A 17,179-nucleotide genomic window follows, 5' to 3' on the forward strand; every position below is an offset into this window, starting at 1 on the left:
GTTTGGGTACATATTTTGTTGAATTCCTTATACTAGATGGTATTCTATTTCTTCCTTTTCCTCAATTTCAGAAAAACTCAGGATTATAACTCCCCTTAAGGACCAAGAAGTTAGTGAGGGTCAAGAAATTATCTTCAATTGTGAAGTCAATAAAGAAGGTGCCAAAGAGAAGTGGTACAAAAATGATGAGGCAATATTTGATAGTGCAAAATACATTATTGTTCATAAGGATTTAGTTTACACTCTCAGAATCAGAGATGCACAGCTGAAAGATCAAGCTACCTACACCATTGCACTGTCAAACCAGAGAGGTGAACATGTCAAAAGCTTTGCTGCCTTAACCGTATTAGGTAAATAACTTGCACTGTATTAAAATTATTTCATCACCTTACATTCAATTTCATGTTACGATCATGAGGATGTAAATTAATCACTTTGGGGTTCTTGTCTTAACAGAGGAGGATCTCAGAATTGTTGAGCCCCTTGAAGATATTGAGACAATGGAAAAGAAAACCGTCACATTCTGGTGTAAAGTCAATCGCCTTAATGCAACCCTCAAATGGACAAAGAATGGTGAAGAGATCACATTCGACAGACGCATTTTGTACAAAATTGATAAGTACAAACACTCACTCATTATTAAAGACTGTGGGTTTATAGATGAAGGCGAGTACACTGTCACTGCTGGACAAGACAAATCCGTTGCAGAGCTTCTCATCACAGAAGCACCAGCAGACTTCATCGAACATCTTCAGGACCAGACCGTCACAGAATTTGATGATGCTGTCTTTACATGCCAACTTTCCAAAGAGAAAGCCAGTGTAAGATGGTACAGAAATGGAAGAGAGATAAAAGAAGGCAAAAAGTATGTACATTTTATTATGCCTGTTAATATGCTAGACATGCTTGCTTCACTTTGTTACCTTGTCTGTAAACTAAAATGCTGCTTACTTACTCCCCCATAAAGATACCAGTTTGAAAAAGATGGAAATCTGCACAGATTAATCATTAAAGACTGCAGACTAGATGATGAGTGTGAATATTCCTGTGGCGTAGATGACAGGAAATCTAGGGCAAGACTTTTTGTTGAAGGTATGTGTAAAGTCAAACAGGACTTATTTCTTGCATTATTTAGTCATAATAGAAACAATATATAAATAACATCAAATGAATTGACATTTATTTCAGAAATCCCTGTTGAGATCATCCGACCACCACAAGATATTTATGAACCTCCTGGTACAGATGTCATCTTCATGGCTGAGTTGAACAAAGATGGTGTGGAGGTCAAGTGGTTGAGAAACAACATGATTATTGTCCAAGGTGACAAACATCAGATGATGAGTGAAGGAAAGGTCCACAGGCTGCAGGTGTGCGATATAAAGCCCCGCGACCAAGGAGAATACAGATTTATTGCCAAAGATAAGGAAGCTAGAGCTAAGCTTGAATTAGCTGGTAAGATGCTTGCTTTGTGTTTCTTTATAAAATCTTAGGTTAGTGAGTTAACTAAATTGACTTTTCTTCTTTCAAAGAGTTGAATTAAAATGAATGCACAATCAGGCTGAGATACAAGTCTGTGAACTGTAAGAATTATAACTCAGGCAACAAACATTTTTTGATTCTTCCACCTTGATCCAAATGCTGAGCAAAAATACAGGTTACTTTTCAGTGTCTATACGAAGAGCATGAACTGAACTTAAAGGAAACAGAACCTTTTCATTAGGTCTCTGCAGATCTAAACCATGAAAATTATTTGGCCTACTCACTTCAGTCATATAAAACATTTAATTCCTAATTTTTCTATTTTACAGGATCAGACCAGTGATCCTGCCTTTATAGGAGGACACAGTACATACCAACCAGACCGAGCTTATTTCTGTGGAGCAATCCAATAAGTGTATTAAGGATTTGCTCAGAATTCATACAATAGCTCCTTCAGTTTTCTATGTTAGCTTCTATACAACAGCTCCTTTAATTTTCTGTTAGCTGACTAAAAATACATCTGTTTTGAAGAAAAAATATGTAAGTACTTATTTTTCATATTCATCCACCTTAGCTGCACCCAGAATCAAGACTGGTGATCAAAACCTTGTAGTTGATGTTGGGAAGCCTTTAACTATGACTGTTCCATATGATGCCTACCCAAGAGCAGAAGCTGAATGGTTGAAAGGGGAGGAAAATCTGCCCACAACAACTGTTGATACGACAACTGACTGTACTACTTTCAAAATTTATGAAGCAAAGAAATCAGATAAGGGGAGGTACAAGGTTATACTTCGAAACAAACATGGCCAGGCAGAAGCATTCATCAACGTAGAGGTCATTGGTAAATACTCCTATTATTAAAACCTTGTTTACATTTATTTAAGCCAGAGGAAAAAAAAAAGAGATGCAGTGCCCTAAACTATTGTCATATTTCTGCTAGATGTTCCAGGTCCAGTTAGAAACTTGGAAGTCACTGAAACTTATGATGGTGAAGTTGGCCTTGCCTGGCAAGAACCAGAAAGTGATGGTGGAAGTAAAATAATAGGCTATGTTGTTGAAAGACGTGATATCAAGCGCAAAACTTGGATTATGGTCACTGACCGTGCCGAAAATTGTGAATACACTGTTACTGGACTACAAAAAGGAGGTGTTGAGTACCTCTTCCGTGTTAGCGCAAGGAACAGGGTGGGCACTGGTGAGCCTGTGGAAACAGATACACCTGTGGAAGCTAAGAGCAAATTTGGTGAGCAGTGGTTATGAAAAATTCAGTGTTTGGTGACAGTGTAAGCAAAGCAGTACAAACTCAAACAGTAGGTAAAACCTAAGCACTTTGTTCTTCCTTTTTCCCCCTAAAATGCAGAAGTTCCTGGACCTCCTCAGAATGTAGAAGTTACTGATGTGAACAGGTTTGGAGCTACACTTACCTGGGAACCACCTGAGTATGATGGAGGATCTCCAATTACTGGCTACGTTATTGAACTGCGTAACAGAGCTTCCATCAAATGGGAGCCAACTATGACCACTGGAGCTGATGAACTGTCAGCCGTCCTGACTGATGTTGTGGAAAATGAAGAATATTTCTTCAGAGTAAGAGCTCAAAACATGGTTGGAGTTGGCAAACCAAGTCCTGCTACACGTGCAGTAAAAATTATGGACCCAATCAGTAAGTATGCAAACGCTGATTGTGACTGCATTATGAAACAGGGACATTTTGGCTGTTTTTATATTATATGTGCACCATCTGGTTCAGTAAAAAATCCAAATATTTTTTCTCTGAAATTAGAATCCAACCAAAAAAAAAAAAAAAGTTTAGAAAAAAAGCCATGCAATGGTTTTAAAAATAGTACTTTAAGGTATAGATAGCTGATATGTAAACCCATGCTCCTTTATAAGTTGCAAAAAACATTTTCCTCTCAAATTATTTTCAGAGAGACCAAGTCCTCCCATTAACCTTGATCATTCAGATCAAACTAAGTCATCAGTGCAGCTCACATGGGAACCTCCTCTCGACGATGGAGGAAGTCCAGTCTTAGGCTATATTGTTGAAAGGCAAGAAGAAGGTACAGACAAGTGGATTCGCTGTAACCCAAAATTAGTACCTGCTCTTACTTTTAAGGTAAGATGTTCTGTTCATCAACAAAATAATCAAAATGTGCAGATCATCTTTAATATGAGATACAAAATAATTATTTGTGTTGTTTAGGTTACTGGATTGAAACCAGGATCCAGTTATTACTACAGAGTCTCAGCAGAAAATGCAGCTGGTGTGTCAGACCCAGCAGAGGCTATTGGACCATTAACTGCAGATGATACTTTTGGTAAGCCATATGCTATTTATTAAAGATAATTAATCGGATAAGGCACACAAGTGCATCCTGTGCATAATACATAATATGTATACTTTCACCAAATAACTGCTGTGACAACTAGTATAAAGAGCCTTAGGCTTTTGATATTCTGAGCTGTTTCTCCTCTGTTATGAATTATGCAGATAATTAGCTGTACTATTAGAGACAGACCTGTTAGGTTGCCTGAAGAGCATTCTTCCTTATATGTAGCCTGAACTTCTCCTGTGTAAATTTAAACCCATTAACCCTTGTCCTATCACTACAGTCCCTGACAAAGAGTCCCTCCCCAGCACCCATATAGTCCCGCTTCAGATACCGGAAGGCTGCCATGAGGTCTCCACGCAGCCTTCTCTTCTCCAGACTGAACAGCCCCAACTTTCTCAGCCCGTCTTCATACAGGAGGTGCTCCAATCCTGTGATCATCCTCGTGGCCCTCTTCTGGACTTGTTCCAACAGTTCCATGTCCTTCGTATGCCAAGGACACCAGAACTGTACACAGTGCTCCACTTTGTGCACAGTTTGGGCCTGGAGCAAGCAGTCCTGCTTCCTCGCAACTTCCCCGATATCTCTTAGTCTCCTCATAGTCTCTGGCAGCTCAGCCACCTGATGCAGGAGTACCTCCAGCAGGGCGTAATGAGCGCAGTCCTGCCCATTGTGCACCCCCGCCTCAGGAGATCAGTGAAGGCACTTTCTGCACCCTGAGCTCTGCGCTGCAGCTTCCCCTCTCATCGGCTCTGTCTGGGTGCCGACGCTGCCTCCGCCGGGGCAACCAGAGCAGAGCTCCCAAACCGGGCCCTGGCTCCTGAGCTGAGGGATCACCACCCCTCTAGCGCTGGAGCACAAACTGTTCTGTTTGCCGCCCTCCCTGGGGCGAGTTTTACCCGCTCAGGGCGGTGCCGTCCCTTCCTGGCACCGCCCCCTGTGAGTCGCGTCTCGCCTCAGCGAAGCTGCCGGCTCCTGGGCAAGACCTGGTAAGGTCTTGAAGCTCCCTCGGCGGCTCTTGCTGCTCAGAAATGAGGCTCCTGAGCGCGGTGTTTCTGCTTGCCCCAGTGTTGAAGGCTCCTGTCTGGAGATACTTACCTTGGAAAAAAAAATAAAATAAATAAAATTAGCCATGTCAGAATATCTGACAGGGTTTCACCAAATCAATTTTGTGCTTTTTCCAGTTGGCCCTACAATGGACCTAAGTGCATTCAAAGATGGGCTGGAAGTTATTGTTCCGGAGCCAATCAAGATCCGTGTTCCTATCACTGGCTACCCTGTGCCAACTGCCACATGGTCTTTTGGTGACCAAGTCTTAGAAGAGGGTGATCGTGTAACAATGAAAACAACTGCCTCCTTTGCAGAACTTGTAATTACTCCAAGTGAACGTCCAGACAAGGGAATTTATTCCTTAACGTTAGAAAACCCTGTGTCATCTCTTTCAGGAGAAATTAACGTTAATGTCATCGGTAAGTGGACATGTATATATTCTAGGAATAACATTTGCTATTTATATTGCTAAAACATATTTAGGTTAATAATGTGAAATCACACAACTTTCAGTAAACCACATATATTAAAATATAACTAAAACCTAGAAATCCATCATCAAAAAGACTCTCTTTTCTGGTTTTCAATATCCAAGTTTGCTGTTTAAGGAAGCACGACTAAGAAGAGTAAATCTTCTGGCAGACAGATTACATAGAGATCATCTGTCAAATTCTGATTACAAAATAATTAATACGATTTCTATGGTTTCTAGCTCGTCCAAGTGCACCAAGAGAACTCAAAGTTTTAGACATAAGCAGGAACACAGTACAGTTGTCATGGGAACCTCCAGAGGATGATGGTGGAAGTCCAGTTACTGGCTATATAATTGAAAAACGTGAAGTAAGCCGGAAAACATGGAGCAAAGTAAGTTCATTCTTTCTTATTTCAATTTCTATTTGCCATATTGTTTCCACATGTGCTAGTGAATTTTATGTCTTATTTTGGTAATTGCCCTTTGGAAATAGATTTTAGAAACGCATTGGATCCTTCTTTCTCTCTAGGTTAGGGATCAGGTTGTTGACCAAGAGTTCACTGTACCTGACCTCATCCAAGGAAAAGAATATTTGTTCAGAGTTTCTGCATGCAATAAATGTGGCCCAGGAGAACCTGCATATATTGATGAACCAGTAAATATGTCAGCACCAGCAAGTAAGTCAACTGTTTCACAATGCTGCTGATTTTCTGTTTCTGAAATCTTGTTGATTTTCTTTAAAATAAAATGTAAAAAAAAAACAAAACAAAACAAAAAAGCAACCTTCCTTGAACTGGTTTCTAAGACCCCATTTGTTTTTAATTTTTAATAGCGGTGCCTGATCCACCAGAGAATGTTAAATGGAGGAATCCAACATCAAAAGGAATCTTCCTAACATGGGAGCCTCCTAAATATGATGGTGGTGCCCGCATTAAAGGTTATCTGGTAGAAAAATCTCAGCGTGGTGCAGACAAGTGGGAGACTTGTGGGGAGCCTGTTGTTGAAACAAAGTAAGTATATTAACATCAGAAGATATATCCTTTAAACTGTGTATCCTCACCATTTTAAATATCTGGATTTTTTTGTTTGTTTAACAAACAGGATGGAAGTAACAAAACTCAAGGAAGGAGAGTGGTATGCATATCGGGTTAAGGCTTTGAACAGAATAGGAGCGAGCAAGCCAAGTAAACCAACAGATGATATTCAAGCCATTGATGCAAAAGGTAATTACTTAATCACAGAATTACAATAGCTGCATTATTTTACTAATCTCTGAGATACCGTTTCTATAACAATGATTTTATTCTCTCCTAAATCAGAGGCTCCAGAAATTTTCTTAGATGTGAAGCTTCTTGCTGGACTTACAGTGAAAGCTGGAACTAAAATTGAGCTGCCAGCTAAAGTGGTTGGAAAGCCTGAGCCCCAGATTACTTGGACCAAGGCTGACAAAATTTTGAGGCCTGATGACAGAATCACCATTGAAACCAAACCTAATCATTCTACAGTCACTATTACAGACAGCAAGAGGAGTGACAGTGGAACATATATTATAGAAGCTGTAAATACCAGTGGACGTGCTACTGCTGTTGTTGAAGTTAATGTTCTTGGTATGCATGTATTTTATGTTGTTTATAAAAATCATTAGTAATGTCCTGAGGTGTGTAAGCAGAAGATTAACATTCATATCTTGTCCTCTACAGATAAACCTGGGCCACCAGCTGCATTTGATGTATCAGAAATCACAAATGAATCCTGTCTTCTGACATGGAATCCTCCACGAGATGATGGGGGTTCTAAAATTACCAACTATGTCCTTGAGAAAAGAGCTACAGACAGTGAAATATGGCACAAGTTGTCATCAACTATAAAGGATACAAATTTCAGAGCTACCAATTTAACTCCTCGTAAAGAATATGTGTTCCGAGTCAGTGCCGAGAACATGTATGGTATTGGGGAGCCAGTAGAGTGTAGCCCCATCATTGCAAAATATTCATTTGGTTAGTTGATTAAATTGTTAAATTTTTACTTTTTTTTTCTTGGGGGGGGGGGGGGGGGGGGGAGTGGGGTGTGAGGAGCGGAAGAAAGCATATATTGATGACTTTGGGTTTTGTTTTTTATTAATTTGCACAGATCCACCAGGCCCTCCAACAGGTCTCAAGCCTACAGAAGTCACTAAAGACTCAGTCACCCTAACATGGAATGAACCAGATGAAGATGGTGGTAGCCCCATAACTGGCTACTGGGTTGAAAGATATGATCCTGAGCAGGATAAATGGATAAAATGCAATAAAATGCCAGTGAAAGATACAGCATTCAAGTAAGACTATAGTCAGTTTAGTCTGAAATAGGTCACAGAGACATAAAGATGTAACAGAAGCCTTTTAAACAAGTTTTATGCTGCCCTTGATCTTTTTTCCTTGCTTCCATGAGTTTAGAACAAGCTAACACAGAATCATAGAATCATAGAATCACAGAATGGTTCAGGTTGGAAAGGCCCTTAAGATCATCTAGTTCCAATCCCCTGCCATGGGCAAGGACACCTCACCCTAGACCATGTCGCCCAAAGCTTTGTCCAGCCTGACCTTGGACACTGTCAGGGATGGGGCATTTACTACTTCTTTGGGCAACCTGTTCCAGTGCCTCACCACCCTCACAGTAAAGAAGTTCTTCCTTCTATGTAACCTGAACTTCACCTGTTTCAGTCAAACCCATTACCCCTTTTCCTATCACTACAGTCCTTGATGAAGAGTCCCTCTGGGGCATCCTTTGTAGGCCCTCTTCAGGAATTGGAAGGCTGCTATGAGGTCTCCACACAGCCTTCTCTTCTCCAGGCTGAACAGCCCCAATTTTTTCAGCCTGTCCTCATACGGGAGGTGCTCCAGCCCCCTGATCATCCTCGTGGCCCTCTTCTGGACTTCATCAGCTCCATGTCCTTCTTTTGTTAAGGACACCAGAACTGCACACAGTACTCCAAGTGGGGTCTCACAAGAGCATCTGGTGACATACTTGTTTTGATAATTAATTTTTAAGAAGAATGTCTTTGCAGAAGAGTAAATTATCTTTTTTTTTAATGTATGCGTAATAATTTCTGTCCTACATGATAATTCATAAAACATTCTAAAATAACAAACATACCTGTCTCAAGTATCAATTTGCCAAAACCCTGGGATTTTTTTTCTCCTGATACTTGTATTAACTAACAACCATGGAAAAATGCAAAAATGAAAGATGACTCTCAAACCATTTGTTTCTGTGTCATGGCGCACAATTTTACTGTTGACAATATACATATTTTGAATGTTCACAATTTCATAAAACAACATTAGCAGTAATTTGCGTATTTTCAGATTTTCCAGGTAAACTGTAGTACAAAGAGGAGAGAGAATAATGTCTTAGGCACAAGTTAATGTGTAGATTTGGTTTAATCAAACTTAATTTTTATTTCCAGGGTTAAAGGTCTTACGAATAAGAAGAAATATAAGTTCCGTGTCTTGGCAGAGAATCTTGCAGGACCTGGAAAACCAAGCAAGGAAACAGAGCCAATCTTAGTGAAAGACCCAATTGGTATAATAAATACATTTTTTATGGTTTAGTTTAACAAAAACAACTAAAAAAATCATTTCTATCATGTAATTAATATTGGACTTCTGTCTAGATCCACCATGGCCTCCTGGAAAGCCAACTGTGAAAGATGTTGGCAAGACATCATTATCCCTTAGCTGGACAAAACCAGAACATGATGGAGGGGCAAAGATCGAATCTTATGTCATTGAACTATTAAAGACTGGAACAGATGAGTGGGTGAGAGTGGCTGAAGGAGTTCCCACAACTGAACACTTCCTTAAAGGGCTTATGGAGAAACAAGAATATTCATTCCGTGTAAGAGCTGTGAATAAGGCTGGCGAGAGTGAGCCCAGTGAACCCAGTGACCCTGTGCTGTGCAAGGAGAGGCTCTGTAAGTATTGTTTCAGAACATGCTGCTGCTCCAAATACACTATAGAAGAGCCATGTCTGCTTGTCTCTGTAGATACCAAGTTAACTCCTGGAAGGCTTATGAAATATTAAAATCTGTTCTGCTTCACCTAAAAAAATACTAAGTTTTAATAGTATGTATTCCCTGTCTTACAAGACCTTTGATGGTAAATAGCTAACCGGTTTTATTTTCTTATTATATTTTACAGATCCTCCTTCACCACCTCGGTGGCTTGAGGTTATTAATATTACTAAAAACACAGCAGATCTTAAATGGACAGTACCAGAGAAGGATGGAGGTTCCCCAATTACCAACTACATTGTTGAAAAGAGAGATGTAAGACGTAAAGGCTGGCAGACAGTTGATACAACAGTGAAAGATACCAAGTACACAGTGAGCCCACTGACTGAAGGCTCATTGTATGTGTTCCGTGTGGCTGCTGAAAATGCCATTGGACAGAGTGACTATTGTGAAATAGAAGATTCAGTGCTTGCTAAAGATACTTTCAGTAAGTTTGAGATTTGCTTACCAAGTGATCTGAAGAAACAGCTCATGTGTAATGGATTCTTATTCTGATCTGTGTATTTTTTTCCTTAGCAACTCCTGGGCCTCCGTATGCACTTACAATAGTTGAAGTGACAAAAGGTCATGTGGATTTGAAATGGGAACCACCTAAGAATGATGGTGGCAGACCAATTCAAAGGTAAGTTTTAAGTTTGTGCAGTGTTTCCTATAGATTAAGATATTTTAATGAATCAATATGTTTCTTTCAAAATGTTTACATTTTAAATGGACATTTTTAATATGAAAAAGAGATGGATGAATGTAAAGAGAAACCATGTGGTCAAAGCAATTAAGGGCTTGATTTTAAAATGTGAAAATTATGTCAGTATAAATAACCTAATGTAAATGAACAATGAATGTTTGTCAACATCCTGAAAACATCTAATCAGATTAAATTGAACTATATGTAAAATATAAAAAAAAAATTAATGAAACTGTAGTCTCCAGTTCCTCCGGAGCTGTAACCACTTAAATCCACCTACCAAGTAATATTGTTACATTTTCCTTCTGCCTTAGTTTCTTATTCAACCTGTATACACTGGGCTAAGATGAAGCTTCATCACTTTTCTGTTCATTCTCCTCTTTATCACACTTTTCAAGCATTTAGACTGTTGAAAACAGTCTAAAACAAGACTGGTTTACTCCTTTGGGTTGCTTCTAACTTATTCTTTTTCTTTGGTTTCTAAACTATCTGTCCTCTGAAATTCACCTTGAGCTACAGTTAGATTTTTCCTCTTTATTTTTCATTCTTCTTCTCCTTCACAGTCACAGTAAGCTTGTCTTAAACAGACAACTACAGAGATCTGCCTGAAACACTAGAAGTCACTTTATTTGCATTTCCTATAGTTTATCACAGGCAGAATGTTAACAAATGAGTAACTTACAGCTAAATAATATCTACAAATATTCTCAGTGAACTAATCACTGAGATCGAAAGTAGCAAAGACACAAGTATAGCTTGGAGATTCTTTTATATCTGCAGCTCTCTAAAACCTGAGAACACAGCAGAACTTCAAGAATTGTTTTTTACAATTGTATTTGTCAGTGATGTGAGCCCCATTACATCCAAGACCTGCCAGGGCTTAAGGGGCTGAATTGTGAAGTAAAGTCCACCGTGACTCTCTCAACTTTTTTTTCCATTGTCTAAACTATTCTAATCTCTATTTATCTCTCTTATTGAGCAAGAAGTCTGAAGTGTTCATATTGCAAGTGTCTCATAGTATTTTCCCCAATTTATTCAGATATATTATTGAAAAGAAAGAAAAACTAGCCACTCGCTGGGTAAAAGCTGGCAAGACAGCTGGTCCAGACTGCAATTTCAGAGTGACTGATGTCATCGAAGGTACAGATGTACAGTTCCAGGTTCGTGCAGAAAATGAAGCTGGCTGTGGTCATCCCAGTGAACCAACTGACCTCATTCATATTGAAGATCCAACAAGTAAGTGATAGTGTAATATGCAGTGTATTATAGAAGCAAAGTACTGTGTAGAACAGATATTATGGAAGAAAAATTACACAATTTTTTTCTATATCTGCAGGTCCTCCTTCACCTCCTCAGGATTTACATGTCACAGATGCAGGTCGAAAGCATATTTGCATTGCATGGAAACCACCTGAGAAGAATGGTGGAAGCCCTATTATTGGGTATAATGTTGAGATGTGCGAAGCAGGAACAGAAAAATGGATGCGGATCAATTCTCGTCCAATAAAAGATCTAAAATGTAAAGTGGAGGAAGGTGTTGTTCCAGACAAAGAGTATGTGCTGAGAGTCAGAGCAGTCAATGCTGTTGGAGCTAGTGAGCCATCAGACGTCTCAGAAAAAGTTGTTGCCAAGGACCCAGACTGTAAGAATAGATTCTGTTTGTTGTTGGTTTTGGGTTGTTTTTTTTTTTGTCAGATCTGCATAACTGAAAAAGTAAGGTGTTTGGCAACTTTTTAGTAATATTATACTTACTTTTACAGGTAATCCCACCATTGATCTACAAACTCGTGACATTGTTGTTGTTAAAGGACAGAAATTAAGTATTCCTGTACCCTTCAGAGCTGTTCCATCACCAACTATCACATGGCACAAAGATGGCAAAGAGTTGAAAGCTGGTGACAGAACAACAATGAAGAGCGATTACACCTCTGCATTGCTTGAAGTCATAGACAGTGTTCATGCTGATGCTGGTGTTTATACCATCACATTGGAGAACAAGCTGGCATCAACAACTGGTTCAGTCAATGTCAAAGTCATAGGTAACTAGGCTTCTTATCCTCACTTAAGCCCTGCAGGTGACAGAAAAAAGGACTAGAAAAAACCCTTTTCTGCCATGTGGAGAAGTCACTTCATCTCAGACACACATAGATTGCCGTAAAGGCATTAATGTTACAAAATCCCACAAAGAAACCCCAAGACTTTACACCAAATTGGTCTAACTACTCAGTGGCTGCTTAAAGCCAAATTATTATGAATAGTCATCTTACACATGTGAAAATGCCTATAAGAATTCTGAATACTTTTCCACCTCTAGGAGCATAAATTCATATATATATATATAGTGTGTAGCCAACATTTGTGGGTTTGGTCTTCTTTCTGCAAAACAAAGAAATGTAATGCAATTTCATATTTGTAGGAATACAGTTTCCCATCTATTTAGTTTTATTATTATTCTTTAAAACAGGGCCACCTGGACAGTGTAAAGACATTAAGGCAAGTGAAGTAACTAAGAATTCTTGCAAAATATCCTGGGAACCTCCAGACTTTGATGGTGGCACTCCTATTCTGCATTATGTTCTGGAGCGCAGAGAAGCTGGTCGTAGAACATATATCCCAGTTATGTCTGGTGAAAATAAGCTTTCATGGCAAGTCAAAGATCTTATCCCAAACAGTGAATATTATTTCCGTGTTAAAGCTGTCAATAAGATTGGAGGAGGTGAATATCTTGAACTAAGAAACCCAATCATTGCAGAAGACCCAAAACGTAAGATTTTTTTTACCAAATCACCAAACTGAATTTTAACTAAAATCTTTAAACTTTCTTTTCTCATATAATCCCTCTTTTGCTACTCTTCCACAGAGCCCCCAGATCCTCCTGTTGACCTTGAAGTCCATAATCCAACATCAAAATCAGTAACACTTACATGGAAACCACCCCTGTTTGATGGTGGAAGCAAGATTATGGGCTACATAATAGAAAAGCTCGCTAAGGGCAAGGAGAGGTGGGAGAGGTGCAATGACTATCTGGTACCTCTCTTAACTTATCCAGTGAAAGGTCTTGAGGAAGGAAAGGAATATCAGTTTCGTGTTCGTGCTGAGAATGCTGCTGGCATTAGTGAGCCTTCTCGGATTACTCCTTTTGTGAAAGCTGTGGATCCTATTGGTATGAATCGCTCATTTGATTGTTTGTAGTAATTGCCATACATCCTCAAATATATTGGAATATTCTACTCTCCATTTATTATTCTGTGTTATTACAGAGGCTCCAAAAGTCTTCCTAGCTGCAAACCTACAGTCTGGCCTTGAGGTGAAAAGAGGTGATGAGATCATACTTGAGGCACATATTTCAGGGTCACCTTATCCATCTATCACTTGGCTGAGGAATGATGAAGTTGTCACACCAGAGGAAATCAAAAAGAGAGTACCAACATATACAAGGAAGAAGAAGGATGAAGCTGAAGAAGAGAAACCTTTCCAGCTTTCACTGCCAGAACGTATGAGTATTGACAACCATAAAGAAGGAGAGTCTATACTATCAATTCGTGACTCCATCAGAGCTGACCATGGCACATTTACAATTAAAGTGGAAAATGATCACGGTGTTGCAAAAGCCTCATGTGAAGTCAATGTTTTAGGTATATTGTGAATGTCCTTAAAATCACTAAGTTGTTCAGCGTATTGGGTAAGAATTGCATAAGATGATTACTCATAATTTTTATTGCTTTACCAACAGATACACCTGGGCCACCAATCAACTTTGTATTTGAAGATGTCAGGAAAGATTCTGTCATTTGCAAGTGGGAGCCTCCCGTTGATGATGGCGGAAGTGAAATCCTAAACTATGTACTGGAAAAGAAAGACAATACCAAAGCTGAAATGGGCTGGGTCACTGTCAGTTCAACACTCAGGCATTGCAAATTCCATGTAACAAAACTGATTGAAGGAAAAGAATATCTCTTCCGTGTATTTGCTGAAAATAGAGTTGGATCAGGGCCACCATGTGTTTCAAAACCAATGACAGCAAAAGATCCTTTCTGTAAGTTTTAATTTTGAAATACAACCTTTTCAGAAAACCAGTGTAAAACTACGCAGACTCTTAGAATACTCAGCTTCATCTATGTGAATGTTTCCCACATGAAGTTTTAGCAATATAATTATTATTTATTGCATATTTTAAACCATTGAAATAAAGGGAAATATTGAAAACAATCTAATTTCAATGGTAAGGGAATAAGTGGCAATCACGTTCTTAAAACTTAAAACCCTGACATTTGAATAGTGACATTCTCTATGTTCAGTAAACTAATATTCTTACGAAAAGAGAGAACTATTGATCACTGATTGCAGTTAGAAATCAAAGTTCCTGAGAAAGAGAGTAGAAGAACTATGAATTACTTAAAATTAGTAATTTCTCATATCTTAGTTCTCTCTTAGCTTTGAGTAAGCTCTGAGAAAGACAAGAATGGTGACAAAATTACAATTCTTTTTTTTCAGCTCCACCAGACCCACCTAATAAGCCTGATGTGGAGGATGTTACCAGCAACAGTATGTTGGTTAAATGGAATGAACCAAAAGACAATGGCAGCCCAATCATTGGATATTGGATTGAAAAACGTGAAATTAATAGTACTCATTGGGCTCGGGTCAACAGGAGCCTTGTGAACGCTCTGGAAATAAAAGTTGATGGGCTGTTGGAAGGTTTAACCTACATCTTTAGAGTATGTGCTGAAAATGCAGCTGGTCCTGGGAAATTTAGTCCCCCGTCAGATCCAAAAACTGCACAGGACCCAATAAGTAAGTAGCTTAGCAGAAGCTAATAGCAGACAGGAGACAGAGCAGGACCCACCTTAAACCTTTAACTTTGATTTGCACCTATTTATTTATAGTGCCACCTGGTCCACCAGTTCCAAGGGTTGCTGATACAAGCTCAACTTCTATTGAGTTAGAATGGGAGCCTCCTGCGTATAATGGTGGTGGAGATATCACCGGTTACCATGTATATAAACAACTGGTGGGAGTAAACGAGTGGTCACGTTGCACAGAGAAACCCATTAAGGTCCGACAGTATACTGTTAAAGAAGTCAGAGAAGGTGCAGACTATAAACTTCGTGTTACTGCACTTAATGCAGCTGGTGAAGGACCACCTGGTGAAACCGAACCCACAACAGTTGCAGAACCTAAAGGTATTGCAATTGTACTAGTTTCAAGAAATATCCAACTGCTTAAAAAGTCTTTTTGAATCTCTCCTTTGAACTAATGAACTGTTTCTCTCTTTTCTGCAGAGCCTCCCACAGTTGAGCTGGATGTTTCTGTCAAAGCAGGTATTCAGGTCATGGCTGGACAAACTATTAAAATTCCTGCTACTGTGACAGGACGTCCTACTCCCACCATTGTATGGGCTATGGAAGAGGGTGAATTAGACAAAGATCGAGTTGTTATTGAAAATGTCGGCACAAAATCTGAATTAACCATTAAGAATGCATTAAGAAAAGACCATGGAAGATACGTAATTACTGCTACCAATAGCAGTGGCTCCAAATCTGCAGGAACCAGAGTAGAAGTATTTGGTAAGAAAAAAAAAAATTGATCAACTGAGCATTTCTCCGGGTGAGACAACCTTTGGGCTTTATCCTACTTGTTTGATTTTGTTTTTCAGATGTTCCTGGGCCAGTCCTTGACCTAAAGCCAGTGGTCACAAACAGAAAGATGTGTTTGCTGAACTGGTCTGATCCTGAAGATGATGGTGGCAGTGATATCACTGGCTTTATTGTTGAGCGGAAGGATGCCAAAATGCATACATGGAGACTAGCTGTAGACACAGAGAGATCTAAATGTGATATAACAGGTTTAGTTGAAGGGCAAGAATATAAATTCCGTGTTAGTGCCAAGAATAAGTTTGGTACTGGTCCACCTGTTGAAATAGGACCTATTCTCGCAGTTGATCCATTAGGTAAGATGACTAATTTTATGGGGGGTTTTAAACAATTTTTAATTGTAGGTTAAAAAAACATTATTATTTTGTGGATTCCTTTCTATCTAGAAAGTGTATTTACTTTTCTACTGGTTGAAGCATCTGCCTTAGATTAATGACTTCAGTCCAATCCCTGAGTCAGTTCTGTGAAACTACTATGGTTCTTTATGTAACAAAATACTGATATCTACTGAGACAGTATTTGTTACCTTTTTATCCACATACATGAGAAACTTTACCCCTAACCATACTCACATATTTTGCCTACAAAAGCTATGGCTTTAAAAAGCCAGAGATACTGTATTTGTGTGATTATAAATTCTCTGATTTTTAAATGTTTCTTTCATTATGATTTTTCCATGTTAATAGGTCCTCCAACAGCACCTGAGAGGTTTATGTACACAGAGAGAACAAAGTCAAGCATTACACTTGATTGGAAACCTCCACGTAGTGATGGTGGCAGTCCAGTCTTAGGATATATTGTTGAAAAGAGGAGACATGATTCTAAAGACTATGAAAGAGTTAATGCAAGGCTCTGTCCAACAACATCTCTTCTTGTTGATAAACTTGACGAACTTCATATGTATGAATTCCGTGTCAAAGCTGTCAATGCTATTGGAGAAAGTGAACCATCATTGCCTCTCAATGTAGTTATACAAGATGATGAAGGTATACCTGCTTTAAAGAAATCCATACAAATACCTCCAGAACACTGCAAGGCAATTTCTCTGTTTTATCTCGACCTTTAATCTGCCATTTTTCTTCTTGTTTTCAGTACCTCCAAGTGTTACATTACGCTTGGCTGTGAGAGGAGATACTATCAAAGTGAAGGCTGGAGAACCAGTTAATATTCCTGCTGATGTGACAGGTCTGCCAATGCCAAAGATTGAATGGGACAAGAATGAAGTTTTAATTGACCAGACATCTGATGCACTTAAGATAACCAAGGAAGAAGTATCTAGAAGTGAGGCAAAAACTGAACTTATCCTGCCTGCAGCAGTGAGGGCTGATAAAGGCACTTACACTGTGAGAGCTTCCAATCGTCTTGGCACTGCATTTCGCAATGTGCATGTTGAAGTGTATGGTAAGGATGCAACATTTTTTAAAAAATGACAGCTAATAGAATTCTTTT

At 39.1% G+C, this 17,179-nt stretch overlaps 1 protein-coding gene across 1 annotated transcript in view; it reads left to right on the top strand.

Moving 5' to 3' along the window:
- Positions 1-17,179, top strand: part of TTN (titin) — a 247,054-nt gene that overhangs the window by 156,153 nt on the left and 73,722 nt on the right. The window contains exons 187-220 of the mRNA XM_062640616.1: positions 72-350; positions 457-865; positions 968-1,092; positions 1,189-1,455; positions 2,057-2,326; positions 2,426-2,728; positions 2,846-3,148; positions 3,414-3,601; positions 3,689-3,803; positions 5,000-5,284; positions 5,578-5,729; positions 5,867-6,014; positions 6,170-6,347; positions 6,439-6,560; positions 6,657-6,944; positions 7,038-7,334; positions 7,468-7,654; positions 8,786-8,901; positions 8,993-9,292; positions 9,519-9,818; positions 9,908-10,013; positions 11,116-11,312; positions 11,413-11,718; positions 11,837-12,115; positions 12,541-12,840; positions 12,937-13,239; positions 13,337-13,711; positions 13,810-14,112; positions 14,571-14,870; positions 14,963-15,259; positions 15,359-15,643; positions 15,733-16,026; positions 16,417-16,716; positions 16,823-17,131. Coding sequence (XP_062496600.1) covers positions 72-350; positions 457-865; positions 968-1,092; positions 1,189-1,455; positions 2,057-2,326; positions 2,426-2,728; positions 2,846-3,148; positions 3,414-3,601; positions 3,689-3,803; positions 5,000-5,284; positions 5,578-5,729; positions 5,867-6,014; positions 6,170-6,347; positions 6,439-6,560; positions 6,657-6,944; positions 7,038-7,334; positions 7,468-7,654; positions 8,786-8,901; positions 8,993-9,292; positions 9,519-9,818; positions 9,908-10,013; positions 11,116-11,312; positions 11,413-11,718; positions 11,837-12,115; positions 12,541-12,840; positions 12,937-13,239; positions 13,337-13,711; positions 13,810-14,112; positions 14,571-14,870; positions 14,963-15,259; positions 15,359-15,643; positions 15,733-16,026; positions 16,417-16,716; positions 16,823-17,131 — 8,586 coding nt within the window. The remainder of the gene's footprint in view (positions 1-71; positions 351-456; positions 866-967; positions 1,093-1,188; positions 1,456-2,056; positions 2,327-2,425; positions 2,729-2,845; positions 3,149-3,413; positions 3,602-3,688; positions 3,804-4,999; positions 5,285-5,577; positions 5,730-5,866; positions 6,015-6,169; positions 6,348-6,438; positions 6,561-6,656; positions 6,945-7,037; positions 7,335-7,467; positions 7,655-8,785; positions 8,902-8,992; positions 9,293-9,518; positions 9,819-9,907; positions 10,014-11,115; positions 11,313-11,412; positions 11,719-11,836; positions 12,116-12,540; positions 12,841-12,936; positions 13,240-13,336; positions 13,712-13,809; positions 14,113-14,570; positions 14,871-14,962; positions 15,260-15,358; positions 15,644-15,732; positions 16,027-16,416; positions 16,717-16,822; positions 17,132-17,179) is intronic.

The sequence above is a fragment of the Pezoporus occidentalis genome, unplaced genomic scaffold (assembly GCF_034315485.1).
Source record: "Pezoporus occidentalis ecotype Australia unplaced genomic scaffold, CSIRO_AGI_Poc_V1 ctg66, whole genome shotgun sequence".
In the NCBI taxonomy this organism is placed as follows: Eukaryota; Metazoa; Chordata; class Aves; order Psittaciformes; family Psittacidae; genus Pezoporus; species Pezoporus occidentalis.